The sequence below is a fragment of the Schistocerca cancellata genome, chromosome 3, assembly GCF_023864275.1.
Source record: "Schistocerca cancellata isolate TAMUIC-IGC-003103 chromosome 3, iqSchCanc2.1, whole genome shotgun sequence".
NCBI lineage: Eukaryota > Metazoa > Arthropoda > Insecta > Orthoptera > Acrididae > Schistocerca > Schistocerca cancellata.
Genome location: NC_064628.1, coordinates 513014411 through 513035129, shown reverse-complemented (window position 1 = coordinate 513035129; position 20719 = coordinate 513014411). Strand labels below are relative to the sequence as shown.

Here is a 20719-nt window from a genome sequence, read left to right as displayed (position 1 = left end):
CACGAATGTAAAATTAGAGAGATTAGAGCATGCACAGAGGCTTTCAGACAGTCGTTCTTCCCGCGAACCATACGCGACTGGAACAGGAAAGGGAGGTAATGACAGTGGCATGTAAAGTGCCCTCCGCCACACGCCGTAGGGTGGCTTGCGGAGTGTAAATGTAGATGTAGATGTAGATCTAGATCAAATTTTATCTATATGAAACTTATATCTCCTCCATCCTTCCAGCCTCTACTGGGCCTATACAGCCTGGGACAACTGGGAGATTTGGGAAAAACCCGGGAATTTTTTCATCCGGGAGAAAACCAGGAAAAACCCAGGAATTTTTTAGAATTCTGGGAATTTTTCATTGTTTTAGTTGCAGTTAAATTTTTGTAGCTTTGACTGGTAAGAACAAATACTCAGACAAAGGATATTACTGTATCTCGCTACTGCAGAATAGTACTGCAGCAATAAAACATGAATGAGAGAAGAGGAAAAAAATAAAAAAATATAAAAAAATAATAAAAATAAAACTTAAGTTGTAAGGGAAATGTGCCATACGCAACAACAAAACACAAGCGTCTGCCAACAGCAAGAGGTGTCAAAGTCTTTAGGAAGACTATGTAATGCATAACAACAACAAATTGCCTCAGATGAGCTTGACGTCGCAACTACTTGCATTAGATTTGTTTGAGTAGTTGCGAGCGAGCTCATGCACTTGTACAGTTGAGTCGTGTATGAGTAGTACCTTCTCCCACTTCTGGCTATGGAAGCATGGCAGTTAGCTGTACAAGCTGTAGGAGCAAGCAGCCAGATGCTACCCAGAAAAATTTTACTGGTGCACCTAAGCTGCCAGATTCACGCATGCGCAACCGGCCCAGATCTAGGGGCGGGGGTCAGACTGGGGTAAATGCCCCGGATGTCAATTTCGGAGGGGGGAGAGGGCACCAAAATCGTTTTTTTGAGGAAAAAGGCCTTGTTTCACAAAGCGCATAGCATCCAGAGCACATTGGTCTATTTATTATTATTCATATGGTTTTGAAATACATCCCTGTTGGTTTTTGAACAGATTCTAAATGGATTTTTGAATGCGTGCATAGTATATGTGATGTCTCTGCCAGGAGAATCCCCATTGCATCTAGAAATAAACTTTACTGCAGACAAAAGGGAACGGGGCTATGTGAGCTGAGCGGAATAAAGCTGAACGGGTGAATGCCAGTCACTGTTTATGTGGTTGTCTGGATTTGCGAATGATCGCATTGTTATAATTACTTGCAAAATCTGTGGACTCAGACTGCTAGAGTGGAAATAAACCACTAACAGGAATAACAGGTAAGAAAGATTATGTATTTTCTTCTTGATATAAACAAGATAATGAAGTTTTGACAGAAAATTTTTGGCCAGATTGGTACACTAATAAGGGCCAGTTGTACAGTCCCGTCTAATGGCCGCCTAAGTTCTATTCTGGGAGCAGCGTGGAAAACGTGTTGTACGAATATGTAAAAACGCCTAACCAGAAAATAAATACGGGATAACTAAATCACTAAACCGGTGATTTTGGTAGGCGCCATGTCACAGACTGCGTGGTCCCTCCTGCCGGAGGTTCGATCCTCCCTTGGGCATGGATGTGTGTGTGTTGTTCTTTGTACAAGTTAGTTTAAGTAGTGTGTATGTCTAGGGACCGATGACCTCAGCAGTTTAGTCCCTTAAGAATTCACACATATTTGAACATTTTTTGCTTGTGGTAGGTTTAGTGAAGTTTACCGGAGAATAAGTTTTGACACTGGCAGGAATAGTTACGGAATTAGTGATGACGAGATTGTTTGTTAGAATGAGGATGGAGAAGAAACTGAGACATCACACAAATTGTGGAAGAATATGATGATTCCAAATTTATATAAAAATGTTTCAGAAGCTAGAGCGTATGAATGAAATGTGAAACTATTTCCTAACATAATACTTTTTGCTTGTAGTAGGCCTAATAGCCATTTGATATTGGTACTTCGTGAATTATATTCTGTTGTGTTATAAAAATGACCATTTGTGCCAAAACAGTCTCATTCATTTGGTGTGCGTTACAAGAGTTCTTGTTCTCCCGGTTACAAATAGTCCCGTCCAGTATTAATTGCGAGTTTATTTTTTTAAGAGGGGCAGTATGTCAAACTGGCCGACTGGGAGCAGGAGAGACACCACAGAACACTTTTGCACTGTCCTGAATATAGTTTGATGGCATCCATTACAGAATATTTGAATTTCACAGAGCGAAATACAGTGACGCGCGATAGAAGAATGCTGTGCAAAGTGGCGTGGCACTTTAGCACACTTACGACCAAACAACATCTCTTACATTTCCTTGAACACATTTGTGTCATGTACCAGACTCTTCAGAAATAAAGACTCAATCTTCTCTGAATCACATAGAGTCTATGTGATTGCCGTAAGCTTAGTGACAACAGTGCATCCCAATTTGTTATACAATATAGCACTGAAGATGGTCACTCAGTGACAGAAAATCGATTTTGCAATAGAAAAAATATACGACCAATGCTGTCTCTTTTTTCAAGTATACAATGAAGTTATTTTTGTTGGTTTGCTAAAGAAATTCGGCTTTTGCTAATGTTTGCTGCTGAGGCAGTCAAGTTATTGGAAATGAAATGTTTATTCCACACTATTGTCTAGGTTCATGTGTTCGCTGCATTTAAGTGCATGTTTCCATCTTCTGAATTATTATGCCATAATAAAGAACCAAACATGAGATAATACAGTACTGGTACTCCAAGAAAATTTACATTCGAATCTGGACATACAAATATGTACTTTAAGCTGAATTATGCATTTTAGTATGGTTCACGAAATTCCGGTGCTCTTGAAGTATCCTTCATGTCTTGTTTCTTTTATGCCATAATGTAAGATCTTTTAATGTTGTACACGTACGAACGTAAGAGCTTCCTGCAGCATCATAGCTTTGCAAGTGCGATGATGCCTGTTATCTGGCACTCTCTGGCAACTGCTGAAATGAACCTATTTCTAACTGGTCGCAGGAAAATATTGTGAATGGTTGTTTGAAAAATCATTACTTTCAGAGTAAATTTCCTTTTATGCAAGGTGAACTATGTGGGAGTATGTATGATGAATTTGTTAAATTACAGAGCATTTGACTCTCATTTAGAGACCAATACTATATGTGAAAGCTTTTCTTTTCTTGTAGCCACATTATGTATATTAATTTAAACCATTAACTTTTTCTATTCATGTGTTCACGCTACTTAACAATGATGTTGTTATTGGCTGACTTCATCACATGTCCTATGCTCTGAATATCTGCTGTCATTGGCTGGCGAGATAACGTGACATGAGCTATGGCTGGCTTACAAAAGTGCATCGCAATTGCAATTGCAATTTCAATGCTTCGGAAAGTAACATGTGGTGTTTGGTGGAATTTGAATTTATACTTTCGTGATACAAAAATACGCAGTGTACATGTTGCCGCACGTCAGACAGTTTCCAAAACTTGTTGTTTTTCCTTGAGTTTTGTTTTCTAAAGTGCCGGGAATTTCTATGCCAGTGAATAAAACCATAACCATTTCAAAGGATTGATAAGTTTTACAGTTCCGAGAAAAAGTATACTGTCGGTTAATATGGAAAAAGTGTATTTTCAACCGGGAGAAAGCGTATTTTTAACAGGGAAATCCGGGAAAAAATCGGGGAAATTTTTTTCCTCGTCCGCATATATACACTGCTCTGTCATGTACATGCACAAATACTCCTTTTGTCAGTTGTTCCTTAGGAAGTATCTTTTTGTCATAAGTCAAAAGTGATGGACCTTGCTGTTGGTGGGGAGGCTTCTGTGCCTCAGCGATACAGATAGCTGTACTGTAGGTGCCAATACAACGGATGGTTATCTGTTGAGAGGCCAGATAAATGTGTGGTTCCTAAAGAGGGGCAGCAGCCTTTTCAGAAGTTGCAGGGGCAACAGTCTGGGTGATTGACTGATCTGCCCTTGCAACATTAACCAAAACGGCATTGCTGTGCTGGTACTGCGAACAGCTGAAAGCAAGGGGAAATTACAGCTGTAATTTTTCCCATGGGCATGCAGCTTTACTGTACGATTAAATGACGATGGCATCCTCTTGGGTAAAATATTCCGGAGTTAAAATAGTCCTCCGTTCAGAGCTCCGGGTAGGGACTACTCAGGAGGACAGTTGAAATTACTACATTGGCAAAGCTTATCAGCATCATCACTATTCACAGAGTTTTTAATAAAACATTTCACATACACAGATGAGACAAAACATTATGATTGCTGCCCACCTGAAAACTGAATGTCTCCTGGTGGCATTGCATGCAAGGGATTTTTGATGATTTGGGCTACAATTGGGGAAATCCACTGATATAAGTGACTTTGACAAAAGTCAAAATTATTATGGCACTGAGCCTGGGACCAAGCATCTCGGAAATAGCTATGTTGTTCATGTGCTACTATCTTGAGCATCTATGGAAAGTGGTTGAAGGACGATGAAACCAGTAGTAGCTGAGAAGGTGCTGGATAACCACGTCTCATCACACAAAGTGGAGATTGGAGGCTTGCCTGCTCTGTAAAGCAGGGTATGTGACAATCTGTGACAGGTGCGACACCAGTACAATGCTGGTGCAAGCAGAATTATTTCAGAGCACTCTGTTCAGCACACATGGTTGAATTGGGGTTCCAGAGCATGACTCCTACATATTCCCAGGTTGACCAATGACATTGCCATTTACAATCATCGAGACTGGACTGTGAATCAGTGGAAACATTATTACACCAGGTCATTGGTAGCATTATGCTATCTAAGACTTTCATCTCGGCTTCCATGGGACCTGCGGCTGTAATCGAGGGAACAGCTGTGGACTGTATGAACGTTGTTGCGAGCTACCTGCATCCCTTCATGTTTGATCTCTATCCCCACTGTACTACAGTGGTTTGAAGAGCATGGAGAACTGACATTGATGTCTTGGTCTTCAAATTTGCCTAATCTGAACCCAATGGAAAACATTTGAGTTGTTATCGGACACCAGCTCTGTGTCTACAACCCACAAGCCTGTAATTTACAGCGATTGTGTGCTCTGTACATAGCCATCTTGTGCTAATACCACTGGAAACCGCCCTTACACTCATTTTCTGTTTCTGTTGTGTCTGAGGCAGTTAGAACGTTTGCAGTCTCCGCAGTTTTACTATATTGCTACTGTTTATCTGCTCTTAGTAAATTAATATTTACTTGATTAAACTGTTATTTTTCAGGTAAAATATTTTTACATATGTATATACAGAGTCCTATTCACAGGACATTACTACTTGCAATATAGATTTGTGACAAACACTGCTACTTGTAATGTACCAAACAGAACTTTTGACTCCCTGAATCTAAATTTTCAGATAATTTCTGGAAAGAGTGTCTAAAGATGTACATTTTTAATTTTTTTTGTGAATTGTTAGGGATTCCTAATGCTTGCTTTATGTTAGATGGGAGCTTGTTGAGTATCTTACCATCAGAGTACGTAACTCCATTCTGAACCCTGGGCATGGAGGTAAATCAGAGTCAACATAAAAATTATTTTTGTCTTCTGTTGTTATGTGTATTACAGTTCAGCTGAAATTGATTTTATCATCAGTAATAAAAACCATCAAGGAATAAACATATTGAGAAGTGAGTGTAAGGAATCCATGGTCCTTTGTCCCTTAACTACACTCTTTGTTTAGACTGGCATAAGTAACTTCATAGGGTAGTTCGTGACTCTCAAAACAAAAACCGTCTGAAACCTGTATATGTTAATCTAAACTGTTGTTAAAGACTCAATAAAAGAAGGTCTTTGTTAAAGAAGGAAACATGATCTTGCCAACAATTAATAACAGTTAACATTGGATTCTTAAATGGAGTTTTTGGAATTATCTTATAAACAAAGAAAATGTATTTCAACAACATTCAAAGACAAGTTTTGTAATCAAGTAATGATCAATTAAGTAAAATATAAAGAAAAAAATAAACAGTGTCTTTAAAAATGACAGTAGTTACATTAATGAATCAACTAAAACAATTTATTTATTTATTTAGCGTATGGCAAGTACAAATCACGTATGAAAAATCTAAAAGTACATAACACACAAAACAGTTACAATATCACAAACAAATATCTAGGTTAGAAATATAATCGATTGCACTGTTAGTCGCATCCATGAAGTCCCTTGTTGGCCCAGGGTAGGCCCTCAGAGGGCATTCTACCACGATATGGTGAATTGTCTGCCTGTCAGCACCGCAGTCGCACTGTGGTGATGGCACTATGCTCCATTTGTACAAGGAGTCCGCACAACGGCCGTGGCTCGTCCTGATCCTGTTAAGGGTAGACCAGATTTTGCGGGGCAAGTCAAAGCCCCGAGGTCTGTTAGATGTTCCCAATAAGGTGTTAACCTGAGGCGGTGTCTTTTCCTCCCATTCTTCTCTCCAGCGGTCCTCAAGAATAAAAGCGTTCTTTACCAGATCTTTGGCACTTGCGAGAGGGGGGTGTCTGGATTTCAATCTATTTTGCTCAATTCCATTACTCAGGGTGTGGATAGGAAGATCTGGGCTATTTTGGATTTTTCGACACTCCCTGACAAGTGTGTGTTCTCTGCGCAAATGTGGCGGCGGGATATGGCTCAGTACAGGCAGCCATTGGACAGGAGTTGACCTGATCGTTCCAGAGATAATCCTCATCGTTTGGTTCAAGACTGCATCCACCTTCTTGATGTGAGCACTATTTAACCATATTGGGGAACAGTACTCTGCTGCAGAATAGACAAGTCCTAGCGCAGAGCTACGCAGAACGGAGGCAGTGGACCCCCAACTAGTGCCACAAAGCTTTTGGACAAGTTGTTTCTAGTTCTGACTTTTTCAGCAGTGTTTACAGGGTGAAAAAGTCAGAACTAAAACAATGAAAAGTACCCATTCTAAATGATGGCACTATTTTTCATTCATGACAGTCAAGGCATCTTTTTTTTTGTGAATGGAATGCATTTTTCACATTTATTTTTGAAATGTAGAATATCATTTGGTAGTTTTTCATGTCTTAAAGACCTGGACATAAGTGAACCGTTGACTTTTTTGGCTGATTCGGTCCTGCTTGAGCTTAGCACCGCACATTTGTCAACCCTGCTATCGTGTTTAAAATTTTTAAAAGAACTTGTTCCATTGTAATCTGCAAGTCACCAGAAAAAATTTTGTAATTCATTTTCCTCTTTTTCATATTTGCTTTGATCAATGCCTTGCAGATTTGTTTTATAAAATCTCGATGCACCGTCTTGCTGTTCTTGTTTGATACATCCCATATGATGACAGTATTTACTGTAGATAAGTTCAGCAATGCTCCAAATACTGCTGTTGGCCAACACCCAGATATTCTCAACACTGAATAATTTGCACATTTCTGATCAAATGCGTCCACACTGCCTTTAGCTGAATTATAAAATTCAATGATTTCAGATTTGGAAGACTTAGAATTAATATCCGGTGAATAGCGCATCAGTAATTCTAGAACCAGTGATTTATTCTTTTTTAGCACGTAAGATACCATATTTTTATCATTGTTAGCAATAATGTTCCTGTTTGTTTGAAAAGTATATTCTGTTAACCATAGAACTGTAATAGTGGGGACTGCCTGTGATTCATTTCTCAATAATGTCTGTCCTTCGCGCAAATACTCATCTATTTAGTAGCATGTTTTTTAAAGAAGTGAACCAATTTCATTACGATTGCCACCAGTTTCTGCTTTATAGACAGTGACATTATTAAAAAATACTACAAATATTTTAACAGTAATAAAATTTCTTCCAGGCATGTAAAACCACACTTACAATTGCCCAGTTAATGGAACTGAAGAAAAGTCCACTATCAGAAGTGCAAAACGTATATGAGAAAGCTCGTGCACTTGCTGTGCTTGCAAATGACAAGAAATTGGAGGCTACAGTTTTGCGAAGCTTGTATTATGTACAAAAAGCAGGAGGATGCAATAATTTAGCAGGTTGTATTTTATGTATGTTTTCTGCTCTCCTCCCTTTTCCATATCTTACTTCTTCCATTCATAGACTGATAGTATACAATTAAAATAATGCAATAAAGATGTACAATATAGCATAGATTATAGCTCAGTCAAGTGAAGTTTTTGCCTGATATGTCTGGGGTTCAGTTACAGACTAAGTATATGATCTTTTCATTGTTTCATTTCTGCTAAGGTCCCAGATTCTTTAGACATTTGCCTTCCTTCTCCACTAAAGAGAATAGCACTAAATGTAAAGGGAGAATAATGCTATCTATAAAGGGAAAATAGTACTTGCTACAAAGGTTCATAGCTCCAGTATAAATTTTGTTGAGTACTCAAATAGCCTGACCCTGTACAAGTGCAATGTGACACAGTGCTGCCCCCATTGCCTGGCACATGCTTCACTTACCATATAAATAAGAAAAAATAATCATATTTTTCAGTTGTGAATACGACTGCTAAGTACTAAATGCAATTGTATAAAATGTCTTTGTTGAAATGTATGAACTAAAGTTGTAAAATGATAATCATCCTTCAGAGATCACCAAGAAAGAGCTGGAATTGACTGGTTACACGGAAGAGAGTGAAACATCAGATACTGAAGAGAATGAAACCCCAGACATTGGCGATGATGTATCCTTGACAGGTATACTCTTTTTGGATTTCGTGTTTCCTTATTGTTGGCCCAAGGAAATTATTTTATTTTTCCTAGTAGACTTTCTATAGTACAAAAATAAGGCAGATATCATCATACTATTGATAACCATATCCACAGTTTGGAAACATGGTATGATATGGGACACATCACACAATAAAATACTAAGTCATTACACATCATAGAAGAACTGGTAAAAAGGTATGGTAAGGAATATCATTAAGGCTTAGCATTAATAATGTGCAAATAGTGGTAGCCATTGTTGGGTTATTCTGACAGGTGTGGGAATTGTTTTCGGTAGTGTTGATCTCATTTCTGAAAATGGCTTCCTTAAAATTATTTTGTAGACTATTTACTAATCTTGCTTTTGGATATATTGGATCAAAGTAGTGCATGCAGTGCATGATACCGTAGGTATAGGCTACCACCTTTGGTGTAGTGTGCTGTAGGGACTACTGTGATGCTCCTTTTTGATAAAATTTAATGCTAGTTTAATTGTTATTATTGTCTGTAAACAAGTCCAAATTGTGTAGAAATTAAATTTAAGAACATTGACGTTTAAATTTTACCTATCCATTCCCTGTGGACATTTGTTGAAAAGACTGTAAGCTTTGTCACGAAAGTATCTACTCTGTATGTACAGTGATGTTTTAGTTCTGTTGTAAATTATGTGAATAGCTCAAAAGAAATTATGTGCACAATTACAGTATAAAAAAAACTAGGCTTCATATTTATTTATTAAGTGGACCTATATCATGGGTACTGAAACACCTGTTGAAGATGTATGTTACAATGTGCAGCAGTAGCCCACAATTTGACACTGGATGTTCATGAATTCATGCATTCATGCAGTTAGACAGCTGTTTAGTTGTCATACCCATGTTTCTGTCTGTATAAATGTACAGTTGCCATGTCATACCCTAGCTGTGCTGCAGTCCCCCCCCCCCCTCCCCCTGTAGGTCTGGGGTTAGAATAGGCCTGAGTTATTCCTGCCTGTCGGGGAAGAGATGACTAAAAGGAGTCTCCCACTTTTTGGCTCTATAAGTTCAGGTCCCATTATATGATTTGACCTGCTACTTCCCAAATTCTACAGAAGTGTGGGTCATATGGGGAAGGAAGCCTTACGTGGTGCATGAGTTATCCATAGTGCACTTATATTCGATCTCCTGAACCTCTTGTTGTCATCGCTTTGCATCTCCACCTCCAATTCAACTATGTGGGTGAGGACACCTTCCGGGGTATGTCATCTTCTTCCGTTGTCTCCTGTCCTCTTTCACCCCCATGACAATCTTGGATTTCTCTGCGCCCAATATCCAGCACTATAGCCAGTCTGTTGTGGTGGGGCTGTCAGGTACCCATTTGTTGTATCCCCCTGACAACACAGGGATTGCATTGCTGATGCCTGACCTGCAAACTCCTCATGTATGCCAAGGAGCAGATGCCTGTCTTCCTGGAGCATTAGGATTCTCAGCCAGGTGGCCTTTGCTGTGTCTGGGTGGCACCCATGGGTAGAGCCCTGATCGGAGTGGGTGGCATCAGAGTGGATGAGCCACAATGAAGCAGACTAAGTCATCTTTTGATGGAGACTGAATGGCACTAGCAGTCTCTAACAAATGAAAGATTGATTTCAGTGCTGACAAGTATGACCTTAAATCATTCCCCTCCCTAGCAACACCTTGGGAGGAACGCAGGGCTTAATAGCGACTGGACCCTTATTCACCATGTTACTTAGTTTGCAGCAGAACTGATGGGTACTGCTTTCTGGAAACAAAGTCTCTGTTTTTTTGTTGAGCACCTGGAGGATAAGTTTGGGGTAGTGACAGCGCTGTCCAAAATGCGCAGTGGGTCAGTTTGAATTCAGACGGCACACCCAACCCAGTCCTGGGCGTTACTCGCCTGTGACAAGCTGGGTGATATTCCTGTTTCGGTAAGCTCACAAAAGCCTCAATATGGTCCAGGGAATTATTTTTCATCGCAACCTCCTGTTACAGTCAGATGATGAGCTACATGCCATTTCATAAGGCACGTTTACAGGGGACCCAAAGACAATGTGGTTGCCACTGGTGCCTTCATATTGGCCTGTGAGGGTGATTCATTACCTGAAAGGGTCAAGGTGATGGTTTACCGATGCGACATCAAACCCTATGTCCCTCCCCCTATGCGGTGCTTTAAGTGCTGGAAATTCAGGCACATGTCCTTGTGGTGTCCTTCCAGTGCCACATGTAGAGACTGCAGAAGTTCGCTGCATCCGAATACTCCATGTGTGCCTCCTCCCACCTCTTTGGATTGTGGACAGCATCACGTCCCCTGCTCGCCGAACTGACCGGTACTGCAAAAGGATTGCAATATTATGGAGTACAAGACCCTGGACAGGCTATCTTACCACGAGGCTTAACTCAAATATGACAGACTAAACCCTTTTCCCATGCTACCTTCGTATAAACCGCCGCGACGGCGTTACCATCGATGATGCTGTTACGCCCATCATCTAAGGTTACTCCAGTGGGCCCTCAGGGCTGCCCATCTTCCTCCCCTGTCCAGTTGGCAGGGGGCACACCTTCTTCTGTTGCTCCCAGAGCTTCTACTTTGGGAGCATTACCCCCCCCCCCCCCCCCTCAAAATGCCGTGGACATCGGTCCCATCTCCCCAGCCGGAGAAGTAAAAGCCTCCTCCGGCTCCTCTTATGCAGAAGGGGTCCCTTGGGTCTCTACATTCCACAGTCCCCCTCCCCCCTCCCCCCTGTGGTCCAGTGGACACCAGCCGATGGTCGAAAGAGCCACTGGCTGCTGGTCGAAGGGCTTCAAGATCTTCCTCTGTCCCTGAAGCTACTGCCGAGAAGCCCTCCCAGCAAGCCCCTAAGGAGCGGCGAGAGGGCAAAACTTCAAAGAAGGAGTTCCCTAAGAAATGGGAGCCTTCAGTGTCCCCTACATCAGTACTCCCCCACGGCTCTGTGTCCGAGGACAAGATGGAGATTCTTGCATCCCCTGGGGACCTATATCTAGCCGACGCCTCGGATGCAGTGATGCTGGATGCCAACACTCAAGTGGCGAGAGGTGTGCTGAGGCCTAATTTGCCTTCTTGCTCACTGCATGCCACTCCAGATGACAGAAAGCATCATTCTCCAGTGGAAATGCGGCGGTTTTTTCTTCCACCTGGCTGAGTTGCGTCAACTCTTACGCAGTATACCTCCCTTTTGCATTGTCTTTCAAGAGACCAGGCTTCCCGCAATGCAGACCCCCGCCCATAGCCGCTACTGGGGGTACTACAAAAACTGTCCTGCCTGTGACCGGCTGTCAGATGGAGTATGTATTTTCATCTTTACCTCTGTCTGCAGTGAACCTATGCCCCTTCAAACACCTTTAGAAGCTGTGGCTGTCAGGGTGAGGTCAATGCAGGACATTACCATCTGTAACATCTACCTCCCTCCAGATGGTGAAGCACCACCTCAAGCGTTAGCTGCACTCATTTTGAAACTCACCCCCCCCCCCCCCCCCCCCCCCACACACACACTTTTTCTCCTTCTGGGTGATTTCAGTGCCCAAAGCCCTTTGTGGGGTGGAACCAAGGTTAATGGCCATGGTAGAGTTGTTGAGGACATGCTCACTCGCCTCGACCTTTGCCCCCTCAAGACAGGTGCCCCACACATTTCAGTGTGGCACATGGCACATATTCGGCCATTGTTCTCTCGGTTTGCAGTCCCGGCCTTTTCCCATCCATCCACTGGAGAGCACATGACGACTTGTGTGCTAGTGACCACTTCCCGATCTTCATGTCACTCCCCTGCCGTTTCAACCCGGCCACCTACCCAGATGGGTTTTAACCAAGGCAGATTGGGAAGCCTTTATTGCTGCTGTCACCGTTGAGTCTCCCTCCCACATGATGCCATCAATTTGATTGTTGGGCAGGTCACTACAACAATCGTTTCTGTGGTGGAAAATGCCATCCCTTGTTCCTTAGGGTGCCCCTGGCAAAATATGGTACCTTGATGGTCGCTGGAAATTACTGAGGCCATTAAAGAGTATAGGTGAGCTTTTAAATGGCTCTGTGCCCACGTTCACCAGCTTATAAAAAGATGGAAACAGGAATGTTGGGAGAGATACGTCTCGACCATTGGGTGCCATATGTCATCTTCCCAAGTCTGGATGAATATCAGACTTGTTTATGGGTTCCAGACACCAAATAGGTGTCTGTGGCATTACCATTCATGGCGTGTTATCTACCATTGCAAACTCAATTGCCGAGCACTTTGCTGAGCACTATGCTTGACCACTATGCTTGAGCCTCTGTGTCGGTGAATTACCCCCCAGCCTTTGGCATTCTCAAATGGCGGATGGAAGGGAAAGTCCTCTCGTTCTTTACATGACACAGTGAACCCTATAACACCCCATTTACAGAGTGGAAGCTCCTCAGGGCCCTTGAACATTGCCCCGACACAGCTCCTGGGCCAGATCAGATCCACAGTCAGATGATTAAACAGCTCTTGTCTGACTACAAGCACCGGCTGCTGTGGCCGAGCGGCTCTAGGTGCTTCAGTTTGGAACCGCGCTGCTGCTACAGTCGCAGGTTCGAATTCTGCCTCAGGCATGGATGTATGTGATGTCCCTAGGTTAGTTAGGTTTAAGTAGTTCTAAGTCTAGGGACTGATGACATCCGATGTTAAGTCCCATAGTGCGTAGAGCCATTTGAACAATCTGACTACAAGCGACATTTCCTTGTCATTTTCAACCGGATCTGGTGCGATGGCAGCTTTCCATTGCAGTGACGGGAGAGCACCATCATACCAGTGCTGAAACCCGACAAAAACCTGCTTGATGTGGATAGCTATTATCCCATCAGCCTCACCAATGTTCTTTGTAAACTGTTGGAATGTATGGCGTGTCGGCAGTTTTGTTGGGTCCTGGAGTCACGTGGCCTACTGTTTCCGTGCCAGGGCGGTTTCCGCCAGGGTCGCTCTACCACTGATAATCTTGTGTCCCTTGAGTCTGCTATCCGAACAGCCTTTTCCAGACACCAACACCTTGTTACTGTCTTTTTTGATGTACGCAAAGCGTATGACACCACCTGGCGACATCATATCCTTGCCACATTATACAAGTGGGGTCTCCAAGGCCCACTCTCGATTTTTATCCACAATTTCCTGTCGCTTTGTACTTTCCGTATCCAAGTTGGTGCCTCCCATAGTTCTCCCTATATCCAGGAGAATGGGGTCCCACAGGACTCTGTATTGAGTGTATCTCTCTTTTTAGTGGCCATTAACGGTCTAGCATCAGCTGTTTGGCCGTCCATCTCCCCCTCTCTCTATTTCTGCATTTCATACTGCTCCACCAGTACTGGTGTTGCTGAGCAGCGCCTACAGGGAGCCGTCCACAAGGCACAGTCATGGGCTCTAGCCCACAGTTTCCAGTTTTGGGCTGCAAAGTCATGTGTTACAAACTTCTGTCAGTGTCGTACCGTTCATCCAGAACCAGAACTTTACCTTAATGATGATCCACTCACTGTAATGGAGACATTCGATTCTTAGGACTGATTTTCGATGCCCAATTGACTTGGCTTCCTCACCTCCGTCAGCTTAAGTGGAAGTGCTGGCAGCACTTCAATGCCCTCCGCTGCCTGAGCAACACCAATTGGGGTGCAGACGACTCTATGCAGCTTCAGCTCTACAGAGCCCCTGTTCAATCGTGCCTTGACTATGGGAGAGTGTTTTATGGTTCGGCAGTGCCCTCAGTGTTGCGTTTACTCGACCCAGTGCACCACTGTGGCATTTGACTAGCAATGGAAGCTCTTAGGATGAGTCCGGTGACCAGCGTCCTGGTCGAGGCTGGAGTCCCTCCATTGAAGGTTAGGCAGGCACAACTGCTCGCCAGTTACATTGCACACATTCATAGTTCTCCTGCACATCTGAATCACCATCTACTTTTCCCACCCACAGTGATTCATCTCCCGCATCGGCGGCCCAGGTCAGGGCTTACAATTCAGTTCGCATCCGATCCCTTCTACCTGAACTGCCTTTACCACCTATACTCGAGGTTCATTCCCATGCACATCCTTTGTGTAGACCTAGGCCGTGGTTTCACCGGGACCTTTCACATGGCCCTAAGGATTCAGTTAACACTGTGGTTCTCCGCTGTCACTTCCTATCGATTCGTCACATATACCGGGGCCATGAAGTGTTTTACAACGATGGTTCGATGGCTGATGGTCATGTCAGCTTTGCATATGTCCATGGTGGACATATTGAACAGCATTTCTTGCTTGATGGCTTCAGTGTTTTCACTCCAGAACTGGTGGCTATATATCATGCTCTTGAGCACATCCGTCCATGCCCTGGGGAATCGTTTCTTCTGTGTACCGACTCCCTGAGCCGTCTACAAGCTATCAACCAGTGCTACCCTCGTCATTGTTTGGTAGCAGCCATCCAGGAATCCATCTATGCCCTGGAACGGTCCAGTCATTTAGTAGTGCTTGTCTCAACCCCAGGTCACGTCAGCATCCCAGGCATCAAACTTGCCGACAGCCTGGTCAAACCGGCTACAGGGAAACTGCTTCCGGAGATCAGCATCTCTGAAACTGATATGCATTCAGTATAATGCTGCAAGGTTTTTCAACTTTGGGAGACGGAATGGCATAATATCAGTACACACAACAAACTGCGTCCCATTAAGGAGACTACGAATCTGTGGCAGTCCTCCATGCGGTCCTCTCACAGGGACTCTGTCGTTCTCTGCTGGCTCTGCATTGGCTACGCTTGGGTGACACATGGCTACCTCCTGCGCCGTGAACACTCACCTCAGAGTCGTTGTGGCACCCGGCTGACAGTGGGCTATATCTTGTTGAGCTGTCCTCCTTTGGCTGCCCTGTGATGGAATTTTTAGTTAGCCTCATCGGCTAATTTAGTTTTACATTTTATACATGAGGGTGGGTTTTATCATTCGATCTAAGTTTTAGTGCATGTCCTTTGTCCCTTTGTGTTCTCCCCACTATTGCTTTTAGGCTGGATGTTTTAATTCTAGTGGTCGGCCAGCCACAGGCATTTGCTCTCTTGTTTTTATCCCTTCTATCTGTTTCTTGTGTCTCTATGTGGTTTGCTTGTCTACTTTTGTCCATTTTAATGTTTGTTGCCCTTCTGTTGTTCACGTGGTTTTTCCTTTTTTCTGGCTTGGTGTTGTATTTCTCGTTTGTTTTATTCCCAACCTTGTGGAATTATTTTTATCGGAATGAGGGACTGATGACCTAGTAGTTTGTCCCCCCCCCCCCCCTCCCCCTTTTAAACCAGCCAACCAACTGCAGTTACCATGCATTGTTCTATGAAGGTACGAGTACTAGCCAGCTGTCCACCAGCTTGAAGAGTCACAGTCTAACTGTGGCTAACAACAAACTAGCCCATCCATATGCTGAATGTACTGCACACTACAGTACCTGTGACCTCAACTGTTGCTTTTATATTCATGTCATTTAGATACTCCATTCTAGCATGTTCTCAGGAACCTTTCTAGACTCCAACCACATGACAGCATATAGAAAGTTGGGGGGAGGGGGGATGTTTTATTCTGTGTTTATACCACCCATATTTTACACAACTGAATTGTATTTGATCCTGTAGCATTACATTGTGTACTGCAAGTGTACATGTTATATAGGACATATCCTTAATTCCTTAAGAAGCAACGATTTTGATTACACCTTCTTAACACCATTTATTATAAAAAACAATACATGCAAATTTAATTTAACAGGTATTCTGTAACACTAAAATTCTTTTTCCACTAGATAGTCTTTGAGTTTGTTTGGAAAGTCAGGGTCATGTATACTGTCATGTAGGATCTTGGACAGACTTCTTAGTAACCTGATACCTGAGTACTGAGGTCCTTTTTCAAGGGCTGTCAGTTGGTGCAGTTTGCTCTTTATCTCCTTCTCCTTCTGTGTGTTGTGGGTGTGCACACTAGCATTTGTAATCCCATACGAACTATCTTTTGTGATATACATTATTATATTAGATGTTTTTAAAGACACAAAAGATAATATACCTAGTTTTTTAAAGCAGTTGCTACATGTTCAAAAATCCTTCTTGAAATGTTACTCTTTTCTCCCATCAATGTGGACACTTTGTATGCTGAATTCCGTAGTTTTCCCACACTACAGGTACAGTTCGAACAATCCATGGTATACTGCACACAGAAACTGTTTTTTTTTTTCATGTTGTGATAGCTGCTTTGTTATGAATATGATAGAGGTGCATTTATTGCAGACAGAATTAATAGGCGGTTTGCATTTTAGGTCATTATCCACACCAGCAAATAGAAATTTAGTAGAGTCTACTTTTTTCCAGTCATGTTTAATCCTCTTCTAAATCTATGCGATCAGTCCTTCCTTTGTTTCTGAACACTGCTTATATAGTCTTCTTGCAGTTTATTACCAGTTTATTTTTGGTGTGCCATTGGTCTGTATCGTTTGCTGAAATATGTGCTCTTTTCACTGTTCAGTATTGTCACTATTCAGTATTGTTGTCATCTGCATACATAATTTTTTTTGTTTTGCCTTTCTGTTCTCCATCTGTGTAATTTTTAAACAGATTTAACAGCAATGTCCTCATTACTAAACCTTGCGGCACTTCCTGTTTGATCTATATCTACACCTACATCAATACTCTGCAAGCTGCCGTACGGTGCATGGAGGAGTGTATCCTGTACCACTGCTTGTCATTTCCTTTCCTGTTCCAATCACAAATAGAGTGAGGGAAAAATGACTACCTATGTGACTCTGTGTGATCCGTAATTTCTCAACTCTTATTTTTATTGTTCGTATACGCAACATACGTTGCGGCAGTGGAATGTGGATTCCCATTTGAGTTCCCGAAGCATCTCTGTAACACGTTTTATTTGAATGTACCAGTAACAAATCTAGCAGCCCGCTTCTGAATTGATTCGATGTCTCTCTTCATTCTAACCTGCTACAGATCCCAAACACTGGCACCAGTGTCCTATATGCTGTCTCTTTTACAGGTGAACCACTCTTTCCTAAAATTCTCCCAATAAACCGAAGTCAACCATTCGCCTTCCCTACCACAGTTCTCTGACATGCTCGTTCCACCTCATATTGCTTTTCAACATTACACCCAGATATTTAAACGACTTGACTGTATCAATCAGTACACTATAAATGCTATTTCCGAACATTAAAGATTTGATTTTCCAACTCGTCTGCATTATCTTACATTTTTCCACATTTAGGGGTAGCTGCCATTCATCTGAGCAACTGGAAATTTTGTCTAAATCATCTTGTATCTTCCTACAGTTACTCAACTTTGACACCTTACCATACACCATCAGCAAACAACCACAGATGCTGCCCACCCTGTCCGCCAAATCATTTATGTGTATAGAGAAGAACAATGGTCCTGTCACACTTCCCAGGGGCACTCCTAATGATACCCTTGTCTCTGATGAACACTTGCCGTCGAGAACATCATACTGGCTTCTATTATTTAAGTAATCTGTGTGTCACTCACGTATTTCTTAACTTATTCCTTATGCTCGTATCTTCTTTAACAGACTGCAGTGGAGCACCATGTCAAATGCTTTCCAGAAATCTAGAAATATGGAATCTGCCCTTCATCCATAATTCTAAGCATATCATGTGAGAAAAGGGCAAGCTGAGATTCACAGTAGTGATGGTTTCTAAAATCATGCTGATTCATGGACATCAGCTTCTCAGTCTCAAGAAAGTTTGTTATATTCAAACAGAGAATATGTTCAAGAATTCTGCAGTTAGGGATATTGGTTTGTAATTTTGCAGGTCCATTCTTTTACCCTTATTATATACTGGAAATTTGCACTTTTTTCCCGTTGCTTGGGACTTTGTGCTGGTCGAGAGATTCACAATAAGTGCAAGCTGGGTAAGGGGCCAGTGCCATAGAGTACTCTTTGTAAAATGGAACTGGGATTCCATCCAGACCTGGTGATTTATTTGCTTTCAAATTTTTCAGTTGTTTCTCTGTGGCAGGCACACTTATTACTGTTTAGTCCATATGGCGTTTGTCCAATGGTCAGCTGATGGTGTATTTGTACGATTCTCCTGTGTGAATGATTTCTTGAACGTGAAATTTAAAACTTCGTCTTTCGTTTTGCTGTCTTTAACTGCCACACCAGACTGCTCAGCAAAGGACTGAATGGAAGCCTTAGATCCACTTAGTGCTTTTATGTAAGACCAAAATTTTCTCGGTTTCTCTGCCAAATCATTTGCTAAGGTGTGAAGGTGGTAGTTGTTATATGCTTTGGGCATTGATCTTTTCACAGACACAAAAATCTCTTCTAACCTTCACTTGTCGTCATACATGCATTCCCTTTTGAACTGAGAGTGCAACAGCCTCTTCTTCCTCAGCATCCACTGAATTTCGTTATTAAACCAAGGATGATCTGTTCCATCCTTTATCCACTTACTAGGCACATAACTTGAGACCACGATTTACTGTCTGCTTAAACTTTGTCCATAATTCCCCTACATTCATCTTACTGGAATTAAATGATGCTAGTTCACTGGCTAAGTGAGATGCTAATAACTGCTTATCTGCTCTATCTAGCAGAAACACTCTTCTAGCCTTCTTGACTGATTTATTAACTTTTGTAATCATAGTTGCTAAAATGACATCATCATCACTAATCCCTGTTTCTATATTGACATTGTTGATAAGGTCCAGCCTATTTGTAGCTACAAGATCTAAGACATCCCAGTCTATACTCGGCAACTTAAAGTCAACTCCAACTAATATTGCGTGATCTGGGTATTTACGCACTGTTGATCATAGACTTTCTGTGAATGGCTCTAGAACTGTCACAGCATAATCGTGTGGCCAGTAAAAACATCCAACAGTTAAGTTGGTTTCCCCTACACCTGTTATACGCGACTAGATGTCTTCACTGTCACACTCAACTTCAACCTCAATAGAGGCAATATTTTTGTCCACTGTAATGAACAATCCCTCTCCTATGGCCTCTAATTTCTCTTTCCGATATGCATTCCACAACTCGCTAAATATCTCAGAGCTTTCCACTTCGGCTTTCAGTCACTCTCAGTCCATGGAATAATTTGAGCGTGAGCACTCTCCTGGCAGGAAGTAAATTTGGGAACCTTATTGCGAACACTTTGGCAGTTTCTTGATAAAATTGTGACAGTCGAAATGTCTTTACTGAATGCCTTCTTGATTTCCCTTACTGCATATCAATTTGCAAGTGTTCATCAGAGCACCTCAGACTACTGCCTCACTTAAAAAAAACCTCATGTGCACTCCACAAGTACTCTTGCTACCTGAGTAGTGCTTCATTTGTGTGTTGCACCCTGCTACCTGAGTAGCTGTCTCGTTAGTGCACACCTGACCTATCAAGGGGAGTCCAACAAATCCCCACACAATAACACAGGTCTAGAAATCTGCAGCCAGGACTGTCACAGAGTCGACAGTGCATTTGGTTGGGAACCTCCACTTGGCTCTCAACCAAAGGATCTCGATCAACTCTGGTAACGATGCTGCAAATTGTGAGCTCTGCTTGCACCCTGAGTGTGAGGCCAGCAGTCTTCATTACCTTTACAGCCTCCTGTATGATCTGAGGATCACCTCAGAATCCATGCGACAGGTGTCGTTGGTGCCATTGTGAGCCACAACGTACAGATGACTGCACCCTACATGCTTGATAGCCACAGTGAAGACTGGCTCCACATCTAGGATGAGGGCTTCCCAGCAGACATACCGAGTGCACATTGGTTTTCTTTCCAGAAATGAACACTAACTGCCTAAGGGGCTCCATAACGTTCCTAACAATGGAGCTTCCAATAACAAGTAAACTACTTCCTGCGTGTGCCTGCTGAAGCCCTGCTGAGGGAGAGGCCACCTGTCCACTCACAGGGTGAATGGACAAGGCCAGGTGGCCAGTCTCCACATTGGCCTTCCGCTACGAGTGACACAAACACATTACTATCTGCCACTCACCGTGCTGTGAGAGCAGATCCACCGTGTCGGGTGCGGTAGGAGGTGCCTCGGAATCA

The 20719-nt window shown here is 42.6% G+C and overlaps 1 protein-coding gene across 2 annotated transcripts in view; it reads left to right on the top strand.

Moving 5' to 3' along the window:
* LOC126175311 (tonsoku-like protein) overlaps positions 1-20719 on the top strand; it is a 259997-nt gene that overhangs the window by 96878 nt on the left and 142400 nt on the right. For both annotated transcript variants that reach the window (XM_049922019.1, XM_049922017.1), the window contains exons 11-12: positions 7827-8013; positions 8570-8677. In XM_049922019.1, the coding sequence (XP_049777976.1) occupies positions 7827-8013; positions 8570-8677 (295 nt within the window). The remainder of the gene's footprint in view (positions 1-7826; positions 8014-8569; positions 8678-20719) is intronic.